Below are 27,687 nucleotides of genomic sequence, written 5' to 3'. Positions count from 1 at the left end.
CCACAGCACCTCATGGATGCCTAGTCTTGAATTGCTAGATCTGTACAAAGTCTGTCCCATTTAGCACGGTGATAGTGCCATACAACACGATGGAGGTTGATCTTAGTGTAAAGGCGGGACTTCGTCTCCATAAGGACTGTGCAATGATCACTCTTACTGATACTGTCATAGACAGATGCAGCTGCAGCTGGAAAATTAATAAGGATGAGGTCAAGCAAGGACCCAACCAGCTCGATCAGTAGTACCGTTGCTGAGACACTCTTGGTGGTAGACATTGAAATCACCCACCCAGAGTACATTTTGTGCCCTTGCCATTCTTAGTGCTTCCTCCAAGGTTTATTCAACATTGAGGAGTACTGATTCATCAGTTGAGGGAGGATGGCATGTGGTAATCAGTAGGAGGTTTCCTTGCCCATGTTTAACCTGAAGCCATGAGACTTCATGGGGTCCAGAGTCAATGTTAATTAACCGGTCTGTGAGACAGCTCTCCCAGTTTTGGCACTAACCCCCAGAATATTAGTGAGGAGGACTTTGCAGGGTCAACAGGGCTGTTTCTGCTGCTGACTTCAGTGCCTAGGCTGATGCCAGGTGATCTGTCCAGTTTCATTTCTTTGAGGCTTTGTAGAGATTGGTACAACAGAGTGACTTGCTTGGCCATTTCAGAGGGCCGTTGAGAGTCAACCACATTGCTGTGGGCTTGGAGTCACATATAGACCACACCAGGTGGGGGAGGCAGATATCCTCCCCTAAGGACATTAGTGAACCAGATGGGTTTTTCTCCAACAATTGGCAATGACTTCATGGTGATAAGTAGATTCTTAATTCCAGGCTTTTTTTAAAATTCAAATTCCACCTTCTGCCATGGTGGTATTTGAACCTGGTCCGCAGACTATCAGCTGGATTTTTGGATTAATAGTCCAGCGATAATACCACACGGCCATCGCCTACCCCATATCCCAAACAGACAATAGTAAGTTGGGTGGGCAGTGTGAGCTGTGAGGAGTATGCTAAGAGGCTGAAGGTTGACTTCGACAGACTGGCTGAGTGGGCAAATACTTGGCAAATGCAATATAATATGGATAAATGTGAGGCTATCCACTTTGGTTACAAAAATAAGAAGGCAGATTTTTATTTGAATGGTGGCAGTTTAGGAAAAGGTGAGGATAAATGAGACATGGGTGTCATGGTGGAACAATCGCTAAAGGGTGGTATGGAAATGCAGCAGGCAGTAAGGAAAGCTAATTGCACGGTCTCCCTCATTGCAAGAGGACTTGATTATATGAGAAGGGGTGTCTCGCTGAAGTTATGCAGGGCCATACCTTGAGTATTAGTTTCTTAATCTGAGGAAGGACGTTCTTGCTATTGAGGGAGTCTAGCAAAGGTTCACCAGACTGATTCCTGAGATGGCAGGACTGACATATGTAGAAAGATTGGATCAACTGGGTTTGTATTCAGTGGAATTAGAAGAATGAGTGAGGTATCTTATATAAAGTATAATATACTAAAGGAATTGGGCAAGCTAGATGCAGGAAAAATGTTCCCTACGTTGGGGAAGTCCACAACTAGGGGGTCACAGTCTAAGAATAAGGGGTAAGCCATTCAGGGCTGAGATGAGGTAAAATTTCTTCACTCAGAGGTGTGAATCTGTGGAATTCTTTATCACAGAAAGATGTTGGGGCCAGTTTGTTAGGTATATTCAAGAGGGAGCTGGACGTGGTCCTTGCGGCCAAAGGGGCCAAGGGGTATGGAGAGAAAGTGGGTGTGGTATACTGACATTGTATGATCAACCATGATTGTATTGAATGAGAGAGCAGGCTTGAGGGCCAAACAACCTATTTTTGCACCAATTTTATAGGGTTCTATGCTGTTGCGTAGTCCTGTCCACCTTCAAGCTGCCGACAACATCATTTTGACAATTGTGAAACCAAAAGCCTGCCACCAATTAAGTTGCCCCACTCTCTGATCTGTCATTAAAATTGTCCCAATATTTCAACTGAGGCCAATTCAAATCCGAAAATGTCCGGTTTTTCATTCTTTATTTGTATTGCAAGTCCTCCCTTGAATTATGGTTCCGTGCCTGAAAATTGCATCCTTAAATTCAATGACTTTAAATGGTTTCCATCAAGTTCAATGTTAAAACTGGAGTTGGATTCCTTCAAACACTCCTGGCTCCATAAAAATAATGCACAGATTAAAATATTGTACTTTATGTGTGCAGTGTTGTGAATTCCCAACTAAAATAACTTGCAAAATAAAATAAATTAGTCAAATGAACAAAACACTGTACTCTTAGCTACTTCGGGACAACTGTCAGCAAAACATAAAACTTTAAAACATCATTAAGTTAATAGCGGTGTAGATTTCTGAATGCTTACATTCATAAAATGACCTCCAAAATACAATAATTACTAAAATATAGAAGGAATACAAATGCAAATATTGTAAATATATTAAAATCACAATCGCCTGATTTAATCAATCAGGCTCTATCTGGTGACAGGGGGTAGCACGGTGGCTCAGTGGTTAGCACTGCAGCCTCACAGAACCAGGGACTCGGGTTCGATTCCAGCCTCGGGCAACTGTCTGTGTGAAGTTTGCACATTCTCCCCGTGTCTGCGTGGGTTACCTTCGGGTGCTCTGGTTTCCTCCCACAGTCCAAAGATGTGCAGGCCAGGTGGATTGCCCATGCTAAATTGCCCATAGTGTTCAGGGGTCTGTGGGTTATAGGGGGATGGGTCTGGGTGGGATGCTGCAAGGGGCAGTGTGGACTTGTTGGGCCAAAGGGCCCGTTTCCACACTGTAGGGAATCTAATTTGGTCGGTGCAAGGAAACCTAACCGCACTGATTAGCCTCTGCCACTAGCTGGAGCCTAGAACAAAGAACAAAAAACTAAAACAAACAATATAGCACAGGAACAAGCCCTTCGGCCCTCCAAGGCTGCACCAACACATTTTGCCCTTCCATAATAAAACTGTCTTCACTTACATGATCCGTATTCCTCTCTTCCTTTCCTATTTATATATTCATCCAGGTGTTTCTTGAAAGCTGCTATTGTGTCTGCTTCCACCACATCCTCTAGCAACACATTCCAGGCACTCACCACCCTTTGTGTGTTAAAAATGTGCCTCACATATCTCTTAAAACGTTCCCATCTCACAGCTTGAACCTGCATCTCCTAGTTATTGGCCTCTCCACCCTGGGAAAACGCCTCATACTTTCCACTCTATCCATGCCATTCACAACGTTATAAAATTCTATCAGGTCGCCCCTCAACCTCTTGCGTTCTAGTTAAAACAAACCCAGTCTACCTAACTTTTCTTCATAGCTAAAATCCCCCATTCCAGGGAACATTCTGGTAAACCTTTTCTGTACCCTCTCCTAAGCATCCACATCCTTCTAGTAGTGTCGTGCAAGAACTGTACACAACATTCCAAGTGTGGCCTTACTGGAGTTATATAAAGTTGCAGCATAACTAGCCTATCCTCAATGCCCCTTTCAATGAAAGGAAACATGCCATAGACGTTTTTTGCTACCTTAATCTTCGGTGGACCTACACACCCAGATCGCTCGACATTCCAATACTCCTAAGGGTTCTGCCATTCACTGTATAATTTCCTCCTGTACTTGACCTTCCAAAATGCATCACCTCACACTTGTCTGGATTAAGCTCCATCTGCCATTTTTATGCCCATGCCTCCAACTGCTGTATCCTCTGACAATCCTCCTTGCTGTCCGCAACTTCACCAATCTTTGTATCATCTGCAAACTTACTAATTAGACCAGCTACGTTTTCCTCCAAATCATTTTTGTTGATCACGAACAGTAGAGACCCCGACACTGATCCCTGTGGAACACCACTAGTCACAGCTCTCCACTCCAAAAAGCATCCTTCCACTACTACCCTCTGTTTCCTATGACTAAGCCAGTTTTGTATCCATCTTGCCAGCTCACCTCGACACCATGTGACTTCGCCTTTTGCACCGGTCTGCCAGGAGGGACTTTATCAAAGGCTTTACTGAAATCTATGTAGACTGCATCAGTCCCTTTTCTCTCAATCATCTTTGTTACCTTGAAAAAAAGTTGTTCAAGTTGGTAAGGCAAGACTGCCCCCTGCACAAAACCATGCTGTCTATCGCTAATAAGTCCATTTGCTTCTAAATGTGTATAGATCTTGTACCTATTCCATTAATTTCACAACCACCAACATGAAAACTCACAGGCCTGTAATTTCCAGGTTATCCCCGTTAACCTTCTTAAACAATGGGACAACATTGGCTATTCTCCACTCCTCTGGGGCCTCTCCTGTGGCCAAAGAGGACACAAAGATGTCTGTCAATGCTCCAGCAATTTGCTCTCTTGCCTCGCTCAATATTCTGGGTAGATCCCATCAGGACCCAGAGACTTATCTACATTAATACTGTTTAAGCCAGGCAACAACTCTTCCCTTTTAATAGCAGCTTGGCTTAGAAATTCAACACTCTCTTCCCTGAGATCAATCTCCACCAATTTGTTCTCTTGGTGAATACCAACACAAAGTATTTGTTTAGGACTTCACCTATCTCTTCTGGCTCCACACAAAGATTCTCTCCTTTGTCCTTGAGTGGGCCAACCCTTTCCCTGGCTACCTTCTTGCTTTTTATACACGTAAAAAAAGCCTTGGGATTCTCTTTAATCCTGTTTGCTAATGACTTTTCATGACCCCTTTTAGCCCTTTTAATTCCTTGTTTAAATTCTTTCATACTTTCCTTACATAATCCAAGGGATTTGTTTGTTCCCTTCCTCCTCGACCTTAGTATTCTTTGTTTTTTCGACCAAGGTCATAACATCTCTGGTCATACAAGGTTCACGTACCTTGCCATACCTATCCTTCATTCTTGCCGGAACATGTCGCTCCTGAGTTCTTATTAACTGCTATTTGGAATATTCCCACGTCCAATGTGGATTTACCTGCAAACAGCCGCCTCCAAACAACATTCTCCAATTCCTGCCTAATATTGCTGTTGTTAGCCTTCCCTGAATTTAACACCTTCACCTGAGAACTGCTAATATCCCTATCCAGGAGTATATTAAAACTCACGGTTTTGTGGTCACTACTCCAAAAATACTCCACGACTGAAACCCCATTCATCTGGCCAGGCCCATTTCCCAAAATCAGGTCCAGTACAACCACTTCTCCGGTTGGAATATTTACATACAGCGTAAAGAAAGCTTCCTGAATGGTCTTTACAAATTCTGTCCCATCCAAGCCTCGAGCGCAAAGTGAGTCCCAGTCAATAGAAGGGAACTTCAGTGCAAGTTAAGAATGGGAACTGGGAGACATGTGGACATCAGAGACTTTAAACATAAGAACAGATGGACAGGTGAGATACAGGGTGGGGCATTTAGGGTTGGGGCAGGAACTGGAAGGCTACGGGACTTCAGACTGAGCAGAACATTGCGTAAGATCTTTAGAGCAGGCAAACCGCAGAATGGGAACTCTGTGATAAATATCATTAAAGCAACTGAAACTCAACTTTAAATAGATACATTATCACTAATTTCTTAATGCGAAAGAGAAATGTTAACTGAGTCAACTTCAAGCAGTGTTTACTGTTTTCTGTCTGTTTTTAAAATGAACAAACACTATTTAGTTGTAAACAATTAATTTACACTTACTTTGTTGCGTGTAAGCCAGGAGTAGTGCCAAAAGTTTCCTGCTGTGTCTAAGGGCAGTGCTCTCAAAATGCACATTGATCAGTGATGCCCTGAAGGTGCTGATTGTATTCTCCACATTCACTGGAACAGACACCAAAGCATTTGCTCTCTGGAATCCTAAACAAGCAAGTTGCACGTTTAGTATCTCAACATAAGTTTATATTTCCTTCCAAATCAGAGAATCAACCTAAATAAAACATAATTACTCATGCAGCATATTATGTGATAGCTAAAAGACAGTATATTAATGTAATACTTACAAGAAGGCAATTTTTCCTTGTCTTATTGAATGTCATATTCAATCCAATAGTGGAATTGGGGGGGTTACAATAAGAACACTGAGCAGGGTTGTTCTTTCATGTGTGCATAAATAGGTAGGAACTTGACAAAAAGAAAATGAATGAAGGAGTATACATGTGCTGGACACACTTGAACTCAATGCGACCGGCAGGAGAATGCAAAAGCTGGGAATAGAACTAATTGTGGGAGTTTATGCAAAAGGGAGAGGGAGGCATTGCTGGTTCTTGCTCCTGCCAGTTTTACAAGGACCTGCTGGTTTGATCTAAGAACAGGCTAAGGTGAAGGCTTTGCTAAGGGCGGCCAGCAGCAACAAGGCAAGGTTAAGGCAAGATAACAAGGTGTGGAGCTGGAGGGACACAGCAGGCCAGGCAGCATCAGAGGAGCAGGAAAGTTGACATTTTGAGTCCTGATTTTCCTGACGTTTCCTGCTCTTCTGAAGCTGCCTGGCCTGCTGTGTTCCGCCTGCTCCACACCTTGTTATCTCAGACTCCAGCATCAGCAGTTCTGACTGTCTCCAAGATTAAGGTAAGACCTTTTTTGTCCCTAGGCCCACTTGTTGTTAAAGGGTCAGAGATGGCTGTATAAGGTGCTGGTGAGGCCACGCCTGGAGTACTGTGTGCAGTTTTGGTCTCCTTACTTGAGAAAGGATGTACTGGCACTGGAGGGGGTGCAGAGGATGATTCCGGAGTTGAGAGGGTTGGCTTATGAGGAGATACTGAGTAGATTGGGATTATATTCATTGGAATTCAGAAGACTGAGTGGGGGAATCTTATAGAAACATATAAAATTATGAAGGGAATACATAAGATAGAAGTAGAGAGGATGTTTCCACTGGCAGGTGAAGCTAGGACAAGAGGGCACAGCCTGAAGATTAGAGGGAGCAGATTTAGGACTGAATTGAGAAGGAATTTCTTCATCCAGAAGGCTATTAATCTATGGAATTCCTTGCCCAGTGAAGTAGTTGATGCTACTTCAGTAAATATTTTTAAAGCTAAGGTAGATTTGTTTTGAACAATTAAGGAATTAAGGGATACGGTGAGAGCACGGGTAAGTTGATATGAGTCCATGGAAAGATAAGGCCATAAGACCAGAAGACACAGAAGTGGAAGTAAGGCCATTCGGCCCATTGAGTCCACTCCGCCATTTAATCATGGCTGATGGGCATTTCAACTCCACTTCCCTGCACTCTCCCCGTAGCCCTTGATTCCTTGTGAGATCAAGAATTTATCAATCTCTGCCTTGAAGACATTTAACGTCCCGGCCTCCACTGTGCTCCATGGCAATGAATTCCATAGGCCTACCACTTTCCGGCTGAAATGTCTCCTCATTTCCATTTTAAATTGACCCCCTCTAATTCTAAGGCTGTGGCCATGGGTCCTAGTCTTCCCGCCTAACAGAAACAACTTCCCAGTGTCCACATTACATTAAACCATGCTAAGCCATACATTATCTTGGAAGTTTCTATTAGATCTCCCCTCAACCGTCTAAAACTCTAATGAATACAATCCCAGGATCCTCAGCCATTCATCGTACGTTAAACCTACCATCCCAGGGATCATCCGTGTGAATCTCCGCTGGACATGCTCCAGTGCCAGTAAGTCCTTCCTGAGGTGTGTGGCCCAAAATTGGACACAGTATTCTAAATGGAGCCGAACTACAGCTTTATAAAGTCTCAGAAGCACATCGCTGCTTTTATATTCCAACCCTCTTGAGATAAACGACAACATTATATTCGCTTTCTTAATCACAGACTCAACCTGCAAGTTAACCTTTAGAGAATCCTGGACGAACACTCCCAGATCCCTGTGTACTTCAGGTTTATGAATTTTCTCACCATTTAGAAGATAGTCCATACCTGTATTCTTTTTTCCAAAGTGCAAAACCTCGCATTTGCTCACGTTGAATTTCATCAGCTATTTCCTGGACCATTCTCCTAAACTGTCTAAATCTTTCTGCAGCCTCCCCACCTCCTCAGTACTACCTGCCTGTCCACCCAGCTTCGTATCATCGGCAAATTTCGCCAGAATATCCCCAGTCCCTTCATCCAGATCATTAATATATAAAGTGGACAGCTGCAGCCCCAACACTGAACCCTGCAGGACGCCACTTGTCACCAGTTGCCATTCCAAAAAAGAGCCTTTTATCCCAACTCTCTGCCTTCTGACAGACAGCCAATCCTCAATCCAAGCCAGTAGCTTACCTCGAACACCACGGGCCCTCATCTTACTCAGCAGCCTCCCGTGAGGCACCATATCAAAGGCCTTTTGGAAGTCTAGACAGATAACATCCACTGGGTTTCCCTGGTCTAACCTACTTGTTACCTCTTCAAAGAATTCTAACTGGTTTGTCAGGCACGACCTCCCCTTACTAAATCCATGCTGACTTGTTCTAACCCGACCCTGCACTTCCAAGAATTTAGAAATCTCATCCTTAACAATGGATTCTAGAATTTTACCAAAGACCAAGGTTAGGCTAATTGGCCTATAATTTTCCAACTTTTGTCTTGATCCTTTCTTAAACAAGGGGGTTACAACAGCAATTTTCCAATCATCTGGGATTTTCCCAGACTCCAGTGACTTTTGAAAGATAACAACCAAAGCTTCCGCTATTTCCTCAGCCACCTCCCTCAGAACTCTAGGATGTAGCCCATCAGGGCCAGGAGATTGATCAATTTTTAGACTTTTTAGCTTTTCTATCACTTTCGCTTTTGTAATGCCTACCATACTCAACTCTGCCCTCGACTCTTCATCAGCCATGATCTTATTGAATGACAGAGCAGGCTCGAAGGGCCAGGCAGCCTACTCCTGCTCCTAGTTCTTATGTTGGCAATCAATGGAATGGTATACTCCTCTTGTCAGATGTGGGAGATCAGGGAGCAGTCGACTGTCCCTGGTGATTATGTCTGCAGGATGTGTGTCTGGCTGCATCTCCTCTCAGACCATATGGATTGATAGCAGCAGGAGTTGGAAGCACGATGGAGGATGCAGGAGGCAGACAGTGGGATAGATAATAGTTTCAAGGAGGTGTTCACACCACAGATATAGTCAGGAAGATGGTTGAACAGCATGAAAGGCAACCCGGTTGTACAGGAATCTCCTATGGCCATCTCTCTCTCAAACAAATACACTGTTTTCGATACTGTTGAGGGCCAGATAGACTCTCGGGGAAAACTGCAGCAGCAGCCAGATCTTTGGCACTACGACTGGCTTTGCTGTAAAACAGGGTATGGCGAAGTCCGCATTTCTGGGGCTGACAGTGAGATTCCAGTATGGTGTGTTTGCCTCCCTGGTGCCAGGTAATGACGTCTCAGAGCACTTCCAGCAAATTCTCAATAAGCAGCTGGACATCATTGTACACATTCGTGCCAACAACATCAGTAGAAAAAGGGAGGTCCTGCAGATTGAATATAGGGAGTTAGGCAGGAGGTTAAAAAGCAGGGCCTCAAGGGTAGTAATCTCTAGATTACTCCCATTGCCATGTGCCAGTGAGAGTAGGAATAGGAAGATCAGGAAATTCAGGACCAAATATGTAGGGAGATTGCAGATAACTGTAAGAATAATAGCACTGTAATAGCAAGGGATTTTAACTTTCTAAACATAGACTGAAACTGCCATAATGTTGAGAGTTTGGTTGGGGAGAAATTTGTTACGTGTGTTCAAGAAAACTTTTCAATCAATATATAGATGGCCCTAATGGAGAAGGGGCAAAACGCAACGTCCTCGAGAAATAAGGCAGAGCAAGTGACTGAGGTGTTAGTTGGTTGTTGGCGGGGGAGGGGGGTGTGCACTTTGATACCTATGGCTACAATTCTATTAGTTTTCAAGTTGGAAAAAGGATTGGCGGGAGCCACAGGTTAAAGTTCTAAATTGGGACGAGGCCAATTCTTTTGTTATCAGATAGGAACTTTCAAAACTTGCGTGGGGGAGGCTATTCACATGTAAAAGGACATCTGGCAAGTGGAAGGCTTTCAAAAGTGAGTTAATGAGAGTTCAGGGACAGCATGTTTCCTGTTAGTATGAAGGGCAAGGCTAGCAGGAGTAGGGAAACTTAGATGACTAAAAATATGTCGAGGGGCTCTGGTCAAGAAAACGGAGGCGGCATATGTCAGGTATTGACAGCTGGGATCAAGTGACTCTCTTCAGGAGTATAGGGATGCAGCAGTACACTTAGAGGGAAATTGGGGTGTAAAAAGGGAACACAAGATAGCTTTGGTAGATAAGGTCATGGAGAATCCAAAGAGATTCTACAACTATATAAAGGGCAAAAGACTAATTAGGGAGGGAACATGACTCCTGAAAAGATCAGTGAGGCCATCTATGGCGTGGAACCACAGAAGGTGGGTGAGATCCTAAACAAATATTTTGTGTCAGTATTTACGGTAGAGGAGCATATAGAATCTAGGGAACTTGGGGGAAATAAATAGTGACATCTTGAAAAGAGTCCACATTACAGAAGAGGAGGGCCTGGAGGTCTTAAGACATGTAAAAGTAGAAAATTCCCCAGGATCTGATCAAGTGTATCCTGGGATATTGAAAGAAGCCAGGTAAGGAATTATGGGGCCCGAAGCAGAGATATTTGTATCATCAACATCCACAGGTGAGGTGCCCGAAGACTGGAGGGCAGCTAATGTCGTGCCATTAACTAAATTAGATTTATTGTCATATGTACTCAAGTACAGCAAAAAGTTTATAATTTGTCACTTATGGCACTGTCTTAGGTACAAAGGTACCTAGGTAGAAAATCTTAGGTATAAAGAAGAAAAAAATAAGGAAAACAAAGTTAAAAAGTCAAACATTACAGCCCTTCTCACTAAAAAGTGGAAAAACAAAGAAATATAGTTAACAGTTCAACACCACAGTCCATAAGTGCCTGGTCATGCTGGGCTCACAGTCCTCACAAGAGACTGACCTCAAATTATTTCTGAAAGACTGCAAGGAAAACCAGGGAACTACAAACCGGTCAGCCTGATGTCAGTGGTGGGTAAATTGTGGGAGGAGATTCTGCGAGACATGATCTACACGCATTTGGAAAGGCAAGGACTGAATAAGAACAGTCAGCATTGCTTCGTGTGTAGGAAATCATGTCTCACAAACTTGACTGAGTTTTTTGAAGAACTGACCAAGAGAATAGATGGAGGCAAAGAGGTAGATGTTGTCTCCACTGACTTTCGACAAGGTAGAGTAGTAAGTAAGGTTAGATCAAGTGGGATCCAGGGACAACTAGCCAATTGGAAATAAAATTGGCTTGATGAAAGGAGACACAGGGTGGTGGCAGAGATTATTGTTCAGACTGAAGGCCTGTGCCCAGTGGTATGACGCAAGGTTCAGGATTGGGTCCACTGTTGCTCAACAATTATATAAATGATTTCAATGAGAACATATGAGGCATGGTTAGTAAGTCTGCAGGTGGTATAGTGGATGGTGAAGAAGGTTATCAAAGAGTACAACAGGTTCTTGATCAACTAGGCCAGTAGGCGAATGAATGGCAGATTGAGTTTAATTTAGCCAAATGCAAGGTGTTGCATTTTGGTGAGGTAAATTGAGGCAGGATTTACATTGTTAATGATTGGACCCTGGGGATTGTTGTCGAACAGAGAGACCTAGGGGTGCAGGTAGCAGTTCCTTGAAAGTGGTGTCACAGATAGGGTGGTGATGGAGATGTCTGGCATGTTTGACTTCATCGGTCAGAGCAATGAGTACAGGCGTTTAGACATCATGTTACAGCTGTACACGACATTGGTAAGGCCACATTTGGATTACCGTGCACAATTCTGGTTTCCCTGAAATAGGATGGATGTTATTAAACTGGAAAGGGTGCAAAAAAAGATTAACAAGGACATTACCGAGACTGAAGGGTTTGAGTTACAAGGAGAGGCTAGATAGTTTGGGACTTTTTTCCACGGAGCATAAGAAACTGAGGGTTGACCACTTCCTAGGATTTAGAATAGGGGGACAGAAATACTAGATGTTATGGCTCCTTTCTGGCTTATAAAATCATAAGGGGCTTCAAGATCTTTTCCCCAGGGCAGGCAAGTCCAAAAGGAGAGGCCATTCATTTATGGTGAGAGGGGAAAGATCTAAAAGGGACCTGAAGAGCAATATTTTCACGCAGAGGGGTGATGTGTGTATGGAACGAGCTGCCAGAGGAAGTAGAATTACAACATTTAAAAGGCATTTGGACAGTTACATGGATAGGAAAAGTTTAGAAGGATATGGGCCAACTGTAGGCAAGTAAGAGTAGTTCAGTTTAAGGAACCTGGTCAGCTTGAATGAGTTGGGCTGAAGGGTCTGTTTCCATCCTGTATGACGCTATGACTCTATAATCGTGGGCCAGCTAAAATGGTCTTGCTTGATTCTTCTGCAGGACTGGACTACGTCAATATCATCAAAAGTTGAATGACATATACTTAAAAAAATGCATTTAGATAACAAGGTGTAGAGCTGGATGAACACAGCAGGCCAAGCAGCATCAGAGGAGCAGGAAAGCTGACGTTTCAGATCTAGACCCTTCTGCACAGAAGATGTTGTCTTTTATGTTGACCTTTATTTCAAGGCAATTACAGCAGTTGTATCAAACAAAATATTACTGATCCAAGTAAGGGGATCCAACAAGACTTTGTCAAAGAGGTCGGTTTTCAGTAACATTTTGGAGAAAAGACGACAATTCAGGAAATGGAAATGATATGTGAAGGAATTCCAGAGCTGAAGTTCTTGACAGTTGAAATCATGGCTGCCAATGAAGCAGCCATGAAAACTGATGATGCATGCAATCTGTAACTGGAGCAGTAGAAAGGCCTCAAAAAGTTGTAGGATTGGAGAATACATACAGGAATAAGGCAAGGCCATGAAGGAATTTCATAACGGAAATGTAAAGTCAAGGCAAATCCAGACTGAGATCAATATAAGTCAACAAGTAGAGGGTGATAGGTGAACAGAACATGAGGTGAGGTAGGGCATAAGCACCAGAATTTGAAAATGTTTGCATTTATAAAGGGTACAGGATGTGAGATCAGCAGGAAAGCCGTGCAATATTATACAACAGTGAATTTCAACAATTTATTTCAGCCTCAGACAGCTACTGGAAATCATCTCTTTAGCTCCTGAAAGAAATATACCAATGTGCAGAGTATTAAAAACAACAAAACATTGGAGCTTGCAACAAAGGCAATTAAGGGGACATCAATATTCATTTGGATTTATTCGATCAAATTAGTCTGGAAGATGACTTCGTGGATCACTTTCATAATAGCTATCTGGAACAAACTGTTGTGGAATTCACAAAATACAAAGCTATTTTAGATTTAATTTTCTGGCTTGGTAATCGCTAAAATTTTATGGGTGCGAACAGCATGTAGACAGAAATTTTCAAGACTTGAAAGGAGGAATATCTCACTAAGTAATGCCTTGCACAGAATAATGACTTTTTGGAAAAGTTGGCTGTATGTATAAACTCTAACTTTTATTTGCAAGAGAAGGGAAATCTATGATTTATAAGTAAGACAGGTATTTGTATTCATTGGAGAGGGTGCAGAACAGATTTACAAGAATGGTTCTAGGAATGACACTTCAACTAAATGGATAGATTGGTGAAGCTGAGTATAGAGTCATAGAACTGTACAACACGGAAACAGATCCTCTAGTCCAACTCATCCTCGCTGACCAGATATTCTGAATGAATCTAGTCCCATTTGCCAGCATTTGACCCATATTTCTCTAAACCCTTCCTATTCATATATGCATCCAGATGCAATTTTAAGTGTTATAATTGTACCAGCCTCCCCATCTTCCCCTTGCAGCTCATTCCATGTACGCACCATCCTCTGCATGAAAAAGTTGCCCCTTAGGTCCCTTTTAAATCTTTCCCCTCTCACCTTGAAACTATGCTCTCTGGTTTTGGAGTCCTATACCCAGGGAATAGATCTTGGCTATTCACCCTATTCATGCCCCTCTTAATTTTATAAACTTCAATAAGGTCACCTCTCAGCCTCCAGTGCTCCAGAGAAAATAGCCCGAGCCTATTCAGCCTCTTCCCATCACTCAAACCCTCCAAACCTTGGCAACATCTTTGTAAATCCTTTCTTAATTCTTTCAAGTTTCGTTACATTCTTCCTATAGCAATGAGACCAGAACTGAATGCAGTATTCCAAAACTGGCATAACCAGTGTTCTGTACAGCCGCAACATGACCTCCCAATCCCTATATTCAATGCACTGACCAACGGAGGCAAGCATACTAAACGCTTTCTTCACTATCCTATCTACCTGGGACTCCACTTTCAGGGAACTATGAATTTGCACTCCAAGGTCTCTTTCTTCAGCAATATTCCCCAGGATCTTACCATTAAGTATATAAGCTCAGCCCTGATTTGCTTTACCAAAATGCAAAGCCTCACATTTATCTAACTTAAACTCCATCTACTAGTCCTTGGCCCAATAGTCCATCTGATCAAGGACTCATTGTTCTCTCAGGTAACCTTCTTTACTGTCCACTACTCTTCCAATTTTGGTGTTATCTGCAAACTTCCCAGCCATACTTCCTATATTCAAATCCAAATAATCTCTAGAAATGATAAAAAGCAGCGAATCTAGCACCAATCCATGTGACTCACTGCTCGTCACAGGTCTGAAAAGCAAACTCCAGTCTTCCAGCACCTTATCTGCAGCTGTGTTCATCTTTAAAGGAAATAGAATTGAATGAAGACTTAATAGCTGTGTTTGAAATCAGGAGATGTCTTGACAGGATAGGGAGAAACTGTTGCCGTTGATGAAAGGATCACTTATCAGAGAATACTGATTGGCAAAAGAACTAAAGATATGTGGAAAAATCACTTGCCAGTGAATGATTAGGATGTGATTGTGGTGTGAGAGTGGTGTGAGAGTGTGGAGGAGGCAAATTCAGTTACAGCTTTTACAACATGATTGGATAAGCATGTAATGAGAAAACAATTGCATGGCCATCAAGAAAAGCAGGAAAGTTTGACTAGTCCAGTAATTTTCTCTGCTGCTATGATTATTGTATTGCTTTACTCTGTAAGCGATGAGCATTAACTGGGAATTCCATGTATAGCATTCTATATAGAGACACAATCTGAAACCGTTAGTAGGATTTGGAGGTGTACTATTGTTACATAGATCTCTTTAACACTGAAAATCTTTAAATTAAAGACAAGACTCAAGTTCTTTACTTTCACTGTCTGGCTTGCTACAACATAACATAGATGTGAAATAGGAAGGAGCTGAGAATAGACTCTTGAGGAAATCCAGATGTAATGGTACCAAAGTGGGAACTGTTACAATCATAGAAGATTCTCAGACTGATTGGATAGGAATGGAACTAGCCATGAAGGCTTGTCAAATTGCTGTAAAATGGAGGACAGGTATTGAGGGAGGATGGAATGACCAGCGCATAAACTTGCTGCATTGGAAACCATTTCTCTCAAATGAAATTCAAATTAGACAATAATCCACAGAATTCACTCAAACATACAGAAAATTGCAATAAAATTGTAAATTCTGTGAACAGCTGAATATTTAGAATTATTTCAAAATGTCCAGTAGCTGCCAAATTAAATATGTAATACATATGTTGATGTTCTTACCTGAGTGTATATTTCTCCTATCAAGGTCGATAGTATCAGCTTTGTCTTCAGGTGTTGCAACAATCAACTGCGTTACAATGAAGTTTCTGGAATTTATCTGAAAAATAATTGTACAAAAGTTTTGTCTTTCTGTGATTGATTACTAAATAAAGAGGTGAAACAGCTTGCTGGAATTTCCCAGTTTATTTCTGGGTGTTTCAGATTGTGCACTGAAGCCCGTATAAAAATCCATGTAAAAAAAATCCCCTGAGAAGAGAAATTCCTCCTGATATTCACACTAAATGGAAGACCCCTTATTTTGCCCCAAATTCTAGAAACATTAGCTCAGCGTCAATCTCATCAAGCACTATCACAGCCATATTTGTTTCATTGAGATCACCTCTCACCTCACTGAACCCCAATGATTGTTGGCCCCACCAGCTCAATTCTTTCCTTCCGGGAATGAACCTAGTGAACGTTCACTAAACTGTCTTCACGCAAGTAGACTTTCTGTTAACTAAGGAATCCAAAATCATCAATACACTAGACACTGTCTCACCAACATTCTGTACATTTGTTATAAAACTTCATCACTATTACACTCCACCCGTTTTGCAATAAAAGCCAGCATTCCGTTTGTCTTTCTAATCTTTTGCTGTACCTGCCAGCTATCTTTCAGATTTATGTATGAGGACACAATTTTCAATTCACTGCAACATACTCCAATCTCTCTCTGCTTAAATAATGCTCTGTATTATCTTTCTTTCCATTTTAAGAAGATCTCAAAAGATCCCACATTATATTTCGCATGCCAATTTCTTATGCACTCACTTAACGCAAGTCCCTAGGCAAACTTAATGTCTTTCTCGCAACTTGCTTTCCCACCATTATATTGGCAGCAAATTTGCCATCAATACTCTCAATGCCTTCATCCAAGTAATCAATACAAACATGCAGCCTGCAACAATGTGGTTAAGCTGAACGAACTGCTACAGTTGGCATAAGCCCTTCGCTGTAGCTTGATGAAATTAGTTTCACTCTTTATCCTGCTCAGGTCAGATTCACTCTGGAATGATTTCCTGCTGCACACTTGTTTTCGCCAACTGGTGAAATGCAGACACATCATGAGATGTTGGCACGAGGGATTCCACAAGAATATTTGACATGAACGTTATACATAAAAACTGTAATGGCAAGTGTGATGAAGAAGCTGTATTGAAAGAAATTGATTTAATTGCGTCTTCTACAATGATGAAGTTGAATTAACATTTTTTCTCAAATTGTATGAATGTGATATTTTTCAGAGAAGACAGTCCACTTTTTAAAGACTCTTAATTATCTTTTAATTATCCAACTTGGTTTCTTGTCAGACCCAGGAATTCCCTACTATTCTTGCAAGCTAACCAGGGGGAGTTAGAAGCAGGGAACATTTTTGGGTCCCAATTCGAGGTCCTTTCTGGAATTTTCCCACTGCAGCCTCTCTGGCTGATCAGAGGACTGGCAGCAGCTCTGCTCCTACAGCTTTCATCCTGGAAGGATGGCCACTACCAAGGCTGCACCCAGCCCAGAAAATGGCATAGACTCTACCCTCATACCAGCCTTATTGATCCCAGTGAGGTGGAGGAGGTAGTGGTTGTCAAGAGCAAGGAATGGGTTTTTTCTCAGGGGCTGCTCTAGATACTGTCAGATGAGGGTACCCATAAGCTCTCAGGAAAGCTGCCAAAGAAGGGTCTAGGCCCGAAGCGTCAGCTTTTGTGCTCCTAAGATGTTGCTTGGCCTGCTGTGTTCATCCAGCTCTACACTTGGTTATAACCAGAGGTTATCCTGTGTGGTGGAGGAGCTATCTCCCACTGTGAGGAGCAGGAAGAGGGTCTAAATGGTTGCTGTTTGGCCAGAAGAACCTCAATGGGCTTTGAGTGGGAAGACTACCCCATTCTCCACCTTTCCTGCTGCTGAGAGTATACCACAATATTGTATTTCTAATAGTGTAGGAACAACTCCTGGAAGGGCCTCCAGACAGAAGTGGGGAGTGAGCTATACCACCAAAGTAATTTGCAGCAATTGTGCTTCAGTACAGACAGAATGCCTGTAGCTAATTCTACTCCTGTTGGACCTGTAGACATGAAATTGCGAGCTGATGCTTCCAAACATTGGCAGCATTCCATTCTCCAGACTCTGGTCTAAGAAAGGCCATTCAGCACCTTTTACCATGGGCACTCCCATTTGAAGCAAAATGAGTTGGAGAAACAATGCTGACACCAGTGCTGCGTTGTCATTCATTTTATTTGTTTGCATCTGTCCACTTGTTCAGCCTTTTGTTTGATGACAGCTGCAAAAAGAAGCAATGAGCCAGGCATCACACTTTTCCATGCTTCTTTTATTCTGTCTAGCACATAATAATTGCTTTCTTAACTGAGCTTCAAAGTACTGGATAAAATAGATGCCGTACTTACGACTGTTCCGGAGTCGATTTCTGCTGTTACAAAATGAGGCTGTGGAGGCACTGGCCCATTGGATGCCTTAATTCTTTGCTGAAGCTGGCCCTGGGCAAAGACCAAGAGGGGAGTGACTGTCTGAGCGTACCTTTCACTAGCAAACAGACAAAGCAAAAAAAAAATTAGCAAAATAATGCTTTAATATACTGAAATAAAAAGAAGTAAAGTCAATGACAGCAAAGCAGCATGACCTCTGCCTCATTGGGAGTCAGCAATGATCACAGAGACAGCCTCCCTGAGGCAGTCCAGAGGGCATTTAATCACCATGTCTCACAAAAGGGCCATGAACCTGAAAGGCAGTCCTAATGTCCTGCAACAGATGAGACTTTTCCCCTTAAGCCATCCCACATTTTGCATTATACTTAACTCTCCAGAACACCTCCTTGTTGCAACGTTGCTGAAGTTTCCAAACTATTTCAGCAGAACCAGCTTCTCTTGGTTGAGGCTTCAGAGCAGCCTGCTCTCTGATTGGTCTGGCAGCATCAGGAGCTCAGTTGCTGCTCTTAATTGGACAGCCTGGCTTGAGGTAATCAATTACAAGACCACCTGCAGTAATCACCCAGGTCAGTTGTATTGCAAACAGGCACAGGCTTAGGGCTTCTCCTCAGTCGTGATGTCAGGTCTCAAAGCCAGCAAATTATGTTACATCTTTTTTAAAATAGTACACACAAGAATTTGGTAGATATAAATACATTGCACTCTGTTTGGGTTTCAAACCCATAGCAAATTTCTAATGTTTCATTTGGCTAAAACAAGAGGTAAAATAGGACTACTTCTCTACAAGGAGTATGTGGGATTAGTCAACACAGCTCATCTCTCTTATTGACATAATGGCATAAACACAGGACAAAATGAGATGGGAATTATACCATCACTCACTGAGTAACTGCGTTGAAATGCATGGCCAAGTAGGCTAAGGATTCCCACTTTTTTTGATGACACAGCAATTCTATAGCATAAAGTGTAATGGCACACACTAAGTTTAGGTCAACCACATTTATATTGTCAAATGGCTGTTCAAATTTCAGACTGAATCCACCATGATCATCTGATATATTCCCTACACAGCTAGGTACACTAAAGATGCCATCCGGATCAGCAAACTGTTCAAGAAAACACAAAAACAGAAAATTAACCATTGTATAAAAATACACAAAAAATATTTACATTATCTGAAAAAGAATCAAACAAACATTAAATATATTTAGTATTCATATCATCACAGTAAAAGCAAAACTGATGGTTACTAAAAGAAAAACGTTTTCATATTGCAATTAGAAGAGAAGGGGGGTGGAGAGATAGAGAGGAATTCTAGGGTTAAGGAATGCCGAAGGCAAGGTGGCCAATGGTGGAGCAGTGAACACACGGGCTGCCCAAGACACCAAAATTAGAAAGGTGTAGGTATTTCTCAGGGCTGTAGGCCTGAAGGGGTTACAGAGTTAGGAATGGAAGATGTCATGGAGAGATTTAAAGGCAAGTGTAAGAATTGTAAATACAGGTGTTGCTTAACCAGAAGCCAATGTAGGTCAATGTGTGCAGGAATAATGGGTACAACTCCCAATGCCAGGTCTCAGCTGATTACCCATTAAATTTCAGTGCTCCACTGACATGATCTTTCTCCAAATTCCTCAGATCTAGAGATAATCTAGCAATTCTTCCATCATCATTATTACTATAGGGTGGTATAGTGGCTCAATAGTTAGCACTGCTGCCTCACAATGCTAGGGACCTGGGTTCGATTCCACTCTCAAGTGGCTGTGTGTGGAGTTTGCACATTTTCCACGTCCACTTCTGGGTGCTCCGGTTTCCTCTCACAGTCCAGTGGTTTAGGTGGATTGGCCATGCTAAATTGCCCATCCTGTCCAGGGATGTGTAGGTTAGGTGGATTAGCCATGGGAAATGCAGGACAGGGTGGGGGAAGTGAATCTGGGTAGGATGCTGTTCAGAAAATGAGTGTGAACTTGGGCCAGTGGCCCATTTATACACTGCAGGGATTCTATGGATGAAATGGAACCGGAAATCCTCCTGCGAATTTCCTTACCTTAGGCGAAACATTTCAGTCTCACTAACTTAGTTGTGATGCCATTACCTTGATGTCATTATTGGTATTCTGTAGTTGTACTATCATATCTATGAGATTTTGCGCTGCCAAGTTGAATGGCAGACAGAAGATATTCTTCACACTATCTGTAGTTAAAGTGTCAGATTTCAATGAGTCAATACTAGCAATGTACACCATCACAGTATGCGCACTGTTCCACAGAAGTCGACATGCATTCTGCAAAGTTGTCCAATGGCCTCCTCGATGTGCAAGAACCTAAAATTACACAATGACTCTTCAGTTAAAGATGTACTCAGTTATATTATTTATATTGCTGTATTGCTTTCACCAAATTAGACTGTTTGCTTTAATAACTACAGAGAGGATTTTCAGCATCTGCAGTAGTTTGCTTTCATTTCTTTTCTATAAATAGTATTTCAGGATTTCTGTTATGTGCAATGCTAGGGGCCACAACTTCAAGATTACCAGCAAGAGAGCTAGGAGAGATGAGGAAAAACTTCTTTACTCAGACTTGTTGGGATTTGGAATGCACCGCCTGGAAGAGTGGTGGAGGATTCTACAAAAGGCTTCAAAAGACATTTGGATATATCCACAAGTGATGAATTTAGGGGCCTGTGGAATTAGGATTGGATAATAGGACTAGCTGATTAGCTCTTTTGGTAACTGGTACAGATGCAATGCATCAAATGCCTCCTTCTATACAGTAAAATTCTGTGATTCCACCTTAAATGGGTAATTTATTGCAAAGCCATGGAAGTGCTGATACTACTTTTCACAACTGTCAATCCTGACATTACTTTATCAAAGTCTTATTCAGGAAAAAAATATTTAAGCAAAACAAAGAACTATAGATGCGAAAGAGATCTGAAACAAAAACTGAAATTGCTGGAGAAATTCAGGTGTGGCAGAAACTGTGGAGAGAAAAACAGGGTTAACGTAGAGTCCAGTGACCCTTCTTACTGCACTCAATACACTAATTCTGCTTTCTTGCCACAAACAGGAACATAGGAATAGGAGTCAGCAATTCACACCCTTGCACCTGTTCCACCATTCAATGGGATCATGGCTGATCTATGGCCTAACTCCATATACCTGCTTTTGCCTCATATCCCTTAATACCTTTGCTTAATAAAAACATTGCCAGACCTGCTAAGTTTCTCCAAACATGTGATTTTGAATATTTATTTGTCTTCGCCACACAATTGTAAAGCATAAAATATGGTAGAAAGGTACAACCAAGATGTAAAGTTAAATGTAGAGAAAATTTCACTTTATATTTCTGAAAAGTTAATGGAAACAATGTTGTTACACTGTTTAAACGTAGGGGAATATCCATACATAGAAATCCTCCAATTTCATTAAGTGAATTAGCTCATGAAGGTGACTCTCATTTACTCCTCTCTCTCTGAAGTCTCAACTTCCAATTTTTTATCACAGGATAACTCATTTCAAAGGGGTAACTTTAGAATGGTGATAATGGGAACTGCAGATGCTGGAGAATCCAAGATAACAAAGTGTGGAGCTGGATGAACACAGCAGGCCAAGCAGCATCTCAGGAGCACAAAAGCTGACGTTTCGGGCCTAGACCCTTCATCAGAGAGCTTGGCCTGCTGTGTTCAAACAGCTCCACACTGTGTTGCTGCTTGGCCTGCTGTGTTTATCCAGCTCCACACTTTGTTAACTTTATAATGGAGCTGTTTTACTGACAGCATGAATTTTGAGAAGAATAGGGTTCAAAGTATTTGCCATCTAATTGGCATCTAATTGTCTCCAAGTTGACCTTTGCTAAGGAACTGGAGGCGTTAGCAATCTTCCATATCTTCCACTTGTACCAACTCTGTCCAACCTAAACACTGACCAGTGATTGCAAAATGCAATGAGAGAACTCAACAAACAGCAGAGATAATCCTCACAGAACTTGTCAATTTATAATCCAGGCATCATCCAAGTGTACACATGGTAAGTAAAATTCAAAAGGCATCCAGTTATTTTATTTGATCAATGTCGGTGACAGGCTATTTCCAATAATATTACAAAAGATCTTAAGGAACGCTCAACTCTGGAAAAGGCAGTTTAGCAAAGATGCCAGTGCACTTCTGTTGGTGGGTGGCAGAATGAATATCTGACACTGATTCTATGTGTGGAAAAATTAACACACAAGCCAAGAAAATGTCTTTACAGAGTTGAGTAGTGGGTATTTGTGTGACCACTCAGCATTATTTTCTTAACGGGACATGAACCAGGTAATCAATCTCCATGGGTAATAACCATGCCCATTTGCAATTGGAGAGCTTATTAGTGAGACAGAATTATTTTCATAAGCAATGTCTACATGTCAATCATGTACTTTTTCATTAGAAGAAAAGCGCATTCTGAAACATTCATTTCAATAACCATCACCCGAGATTTATCAACCAATATACTTTAGAAATGAAATTACCACTGCTCTTCTGAAGTGTAAAAAGGCTTTGTTTAATTGGTTGAACATAGAAGTGCTGCATCTGCTTGGCATGCTTGGTCCTTCTGCAGCAGGAACAGATTCCTCAGTTGTCGCTTGCGTTGCTGGTGTGTTCATGATACTTTCGGAACTGTCAGAAATGCCATCATCCCCTTCCATTGAAAGATTACATAACAAATCAATATGGTTGATAGAAATGTCATTAGCACATTCAGTATTCTACACCTTTTCAAGTGTATTGTTATAATTCGGTAACTGGATTTGAGGTTTTTAAACTATTTCTGAAACGTGATTTCATGGCACAACTTTAAATGACACCACTTCAAATACACAATACATTGAGTGCTTTTTCAAACTCTATGTAGATCTTCATCTGACAAAGGAGCAGTGCTCTGAAAGCTTGTGATTTCAAATAAACTGCTGGACAATAACCTGGTGTTGTGTGTCTTCCGAGCACGGCCTGAGTTTACTTTCCATTCCTAATTGCCCTTGAGTAGGTAGTGGTCGTCCACTTTTTTAAGCCACTGAGGTTCATGTAATGTAGGAAAACATGTACTGCTATTAAGAAGGGAGTTCCAGAAATTAGACCCAGCAGTCGTGAAGGGACAGTGATACTGTTTCAAGTCAGGACGGTGCGTGACTTGCTTGGAAATTTGGAGTTGATATGCTTTACATGTATCAGCTAACCTTAATTATTCTGAAACATTTATTTCAGGATTGCTGAGGAAAGCACACATATCTATTTAATTGAATTTTGAGCAAACTGGTCACTTTCTTAAAATGCAATGCAACCTACAGCCATGTGATTCTGATGATCTTTCATTTCTTTTGAGAGAGGGCAATGAGATTTCAGGAATTTGGTGCATTGTTACTGTATCATCTCTCTCTGCCTCTAAGAGTAGACCACCAGAATTATGTAGAGTAAAAATATCAGGATCCAAAAAGGAATATCTGTAAACAAAAGGAAAGCAACAATCTGTTAAACGTAAAATTAATTACTTTAATGCAAGACATCTAAAAAAGGAGTGAAAATTTTCATTTTGAACTTAGGTGGAACTTTTTAATTTCATAAATGTGAATTTGTTTAGTCTATTTACAAAAACACCTTTTTTTTAAGAAAAAAGAACACTGTGCAAAAGGATTTCTGCAACTAGATCAGCATGGGCAGAAAAAATGTTGACAGATGGAGTCACTCAAATTATACACCACAATGCGCATCATGCCATTTTAACAGAGAGATAGTAAGAACTGCCAGTACTGGAGTCAGAGATAATACAGCGTGGAGCTGGAGGAACACAGCAGGCCAAGCAGCATCAGAGCAGCAGGAAAGCTGATGTTTCAGGTCGGGACATTCTTCAGAAAATCTGAATTTTTCTGAAGAAAGGTCCTGCTCCTCTGATGCTGCCTGGCCTGCTGTGTTCCTCCAGCTCCACACTGTGTTATCAATGCCATTTTAACAGGTGTTTATCAGGCATTGACTGAGCCCTTGCTTCTTTCAGAAGGGTTGATGAAATCATTGCAGAGACACAATTACAATTTAACTAGCATGAACAAGGCCATCTGATGTTGCCATTTTCAGACAATAATCACCAGGCATAAATGGCAAGATAGTCACATTATTAAAAGATTTCTTATCAGAGCTAGAAGCTACACGAACAAAATGTCATCCTGCCATAGCTGTTCAACTTGCTACCTCATGTTTGTGATTCAGGATGAGCTAAAATTAGGAACTGTCTGTTTGGAATCACTAACCACTCTGGTGGACTTATAAAAAGTCATTAAAATTACTACCATCAGATATAATGGGAACTGCAGATGCTGGAGAATCCAAGATAACAAAGTGTGAAGCTAGATGAACACAACAGGCCAAGCAGCATCTCAGGAGCACAAAAGCTGACGTTTCGGGCCTAGACCCCGAAACGTCAGCATTGGTGCTCCTGAGATGCTGCTTGGCCTGCTATGTTCATCCAGCTTCACACTTTACGACCATCAGATATACTTTTAAATAAGAAAACAAACCCAATGTGAATAAAACACAACTAACAGGTATCACCAAATAACCGATGGTCTAGCACAGACTTTGCAAGCAGATATTATAATCTTGATGCAGTTGATATTGTTTGAAATTAATGTTGAACATTGTGCAAGGAAAGCATGTCCTTTGGATTTCAATTTATCAATTAATATATTCTGGCCTCAGTATTTATGTAGGGCCAGAGAGGACAGACAGAAAACCATAAACAACCGACGAACACAGCAAGATCAAGGAGATGAGCATGCTGCCGAATGTAACAATAGGACCTCACCGTCAGTTTCTCATTACATTTCATGCCTGGTAACAGGTCCCCATAACACTTTCTACGTTCCCCATATCATAACCTGAACAAACATCAAGACATTGTTTCCAGAGCAGTCACTGATCTTCTATCCATAGTCTCAAAACTCGTAAATCCTCATTTCCCTCCGCAATCACTTCCCCCAAACTCAAAAACTGGACTGCCTTTCTAGACCCACCCTTTCAGACTGTTATGTACCAGTTAAATGATTCTCTTCCTATCTCAACTCTAACCTTTCTCACCATGACCTGTTCCAGACTCTTCACAATTTAGTTCATGATGCTTCTAATGCTCATTATTATTTCATCAGTTTCAAGATCCTGGTACTAACAACGGATTGCCATTTCCCTCCATTTCCAATCTCCCACCGAAACAGTCTAAGGTTCTCTGCTCGTCCCTTAGATGGAGGCCAAACCACTCCCAATTCAACAATAACATTTTCTCCCTGGCTGAAATTGTTCTTACTGAACACAACATCCCCTTTAACTCCACAAACTTACTTCATATAGAACATGTGTTATAGTACTTGTTTCCTCACAAATCTGCCTTTTTGTAACATTTGGGAAACATTCTTTGCTCCAATCTTACACATAAACCCTACCCTTTCCACTTTTTTCAGTATATTTATGACAGTATCAGTGGTATTCTTGTTCTCATCGGAATCTGGCATTTGGCTGGGCAGAGCTGTCCCCACACTCGAGTGATTAGCCAGCAGATCTACAGTACCAGGAGTGCTGCAAGGTGCAGAGGCCTTGGCTGGTACCACAGTGGGATCTTCAGGTTGAATCAGTGACAGATTGACATGGATGTGGCCTGGACTCGAGTGTCAGTGAGTGGGGGTGTTTTGTGGGTTTGGACACAAAGCAAAAATACTGTCTTTCTATGGGGCTTTCCCTTCCTGATGCTAGGCACAGGGTGCCCATGAACAAGGAAAGCACTCCCTCAGTAAGCTTTTAGTATATCCAGCAGTGGCAGATTGAGGCACTGATATGGTCACTAAAGCTGTCTGGAGAATGTAATTTTATTTATTTTGATAGATTTATGAGCTTTTCAAAGACTTCCAAATGTTATTGCAGGGGTCATGACTTCAGTTTATACAGGATGCTGAGTGATTAGGTTGACAGGATAAGGGTATGAGGAGGATTTGGGGGCTGACAGGGTTAACAGTGTTGGATAGATGCCATTGCTGCTTCCAAGACAGCCAGATAGCAGAGGTAGACTCACAACTTCACAATGAAAATACAACTCATTAACTCTACTTCTCTTTCTATAGATGCTGCCAGGCACGTGTAAATGTTGCCAGAACATGTAGCTAAGCTGGTAATTAGGAAGGAATATTAGTAGTAAGAGACTACTAACTACTGGGGACTTTTAACCCAACAACTGAATTTAGAAGAGAGTAAAGTCTTTAAAATACTGAAATCCCAACGAGATCATCCCTACTTTTAAGTCAGTGAGTTGGGGTTTTGAGAAGAGTTGGATGAGGAACACAATGTCAGTCTGTATACCAGTCATGAAAATTCTCAAATGTCTCCATTTTACCTATATTTTGATTTATTTTTATGATGAAGAGGCATCAGGTACATTTACAGTACAGCTTGTGACCCTGGAAAAGCAGGGCTACTTCCCACTGTTGTCCAGATTAACTTCATGGTAAGTTGCATGTTGCCTGACTCCCTCTAAAATCTCCCATTTTCCTACAGAAACCACCAGGGCATTCAACTGCACCACCCCACCCGTCAATTTGTATTCCTGTAACGTTTGAAACTCTAAACCCAGTCTAACCATCTTCCAAGATAATAAAATGTGAGGCTGGATGAACACAGCAGGCCAAGCAGCATCTCAGGAGCACAAAAGCTGACATTTCGGGCCTAGACCCTTCATCAGAGAGGGGGATGGGGAGAGGGAACTGGAATAAATAGGGAGAGAGGGGGAGGCGGACCGAAGATGGAGAGTAAAGAAGATAGGTGGAGAGAGTTTAGGTGGGGAGGTAGGGAGGGGATAGGTCAGTCCAGGGAAGACGGACAGGTCAAGGAGGTGGGATGAGGTTAGTAGGTAGCTGGGGGTGCGGCTTGGGGTGGGAGGAAGGGATGGGTGAGAGGAAGAACCGGTTAGGGAGGCAGAGACAGGTTGGACTGGTTTTGGGATGCAGTGGGTGGGGGGGAAGAGCTGGGCTGGTTGTGTGGTGCAGTGGGGGGAGGGGACGAACTGGGCTGGTTTAGGGATGCAGTAGGGGAAGGGGAGATTTTGAAACTGGTGAAGTCCACATTGATACCATATGGCTGCAGGGTTCCCAGGCGGAATATGAGTTGCTGTTCCTGCAACCTTCGGGTGGCATCATTGTGGCACTGCAGGAGGCCCATGATGGACATGTCATCTAGGGACTGGGAGGGGGAGTGGAAATGGTTTGCGACTGGGAGGTGCAGTTGTTTGTTGCGAACTGAGTGGAGGTGTTCTGCAAAGCGGTCCCCAAGCCTCCGCTTGGTTTCCCCAATGTAGAGGAAGCCGCACCGGGTACAGTGGATGCAGTATACCACATTGGCAGATGTGCAGGTGAACCTCTGCTTAATGTGGAATGTCATCTTGGGGCCTGGGATGGGGGTGAGGGAGGAGGTGTGGGGACAAGTGTAGCATTTCCTGCGGTTGCAGGGGAAGGTGCCGGGTGTGGTGGGGTTGGAGGGCAGTGTGGAGCGAACAAGGGAGTCACGGAGAGAGTGGTCTCTCCGGAAAGCAGACAGGGGAGGGGATGGAAAAATGTCTTGGGTG

The 27,687-nt window shown here is 42.2% G+C and overlaps 1 protein-coding gene across 1 annotated transcript in view; it reads right to left on the bottom strand.

Annotated features, from left to right (window-relative positions):
- Window positions 1-27,687, bottom strand: part of LOC125463059 (cilia- and flagella-associated protein 54-like) — a 437,943-nt gene that overhangs the window by 182,708 nt on the left and 227,548 nt on the right. Inside the window, exons 35-41 of the mRNA XM_048553715.2 lie at window positions 23,382-23,536; window positions 22,568-22,737; window positions 20,155-20,382; window positions 18,945-19,168; window positions 18,024-18,159; window positions 15,592-15,688; window positions 5,656-5,811 (exon numbers count right to left, since the gene is read on the bottom strand). Of these exons, the coding sequence (XP_048409672.2) occupies window positions 5,656-5,811; window positions 15,592-15,688; window positions 18,024-18,159; window positions 18,945-19,168; window positions 20,155-20,382; window positions 22,568-22,737; window positions 23,382-23,536 (1,166 nt within the window). The remainder of the gene's footprint in view (window positions 1-5,655; window positions 5,812-15,591; window positions 15,689-18,023; window positions 18,160-18,944; window positions 19,169-20,154; window positions 20,383-22,567; window positions 22,738-23,381; window positions 23,537-27,687) is intronic.

Source organism: Stegostoma tigrinum, chromosome 25, assembly GCF_030684315.1.
Source record: "Stegostoma tigrinum isolate sSteTig4 chromosome 25, sSteTig4.hap1, whole genome shotgun sequence".
In the NCBI taxonomy this organism is placed as follows: domain Eukaryota; kingdom Metazoa; phylum Chordata; class Chondrichthyes; order Orectolobiformes; family Stegostomatidae; genus Stegostoma; species Stegostoma tigrinum.
Note: the sequence above shows the minus strand (reverse complement) of the source record. Positions and strands in the feature narration are given on the sequence as shown.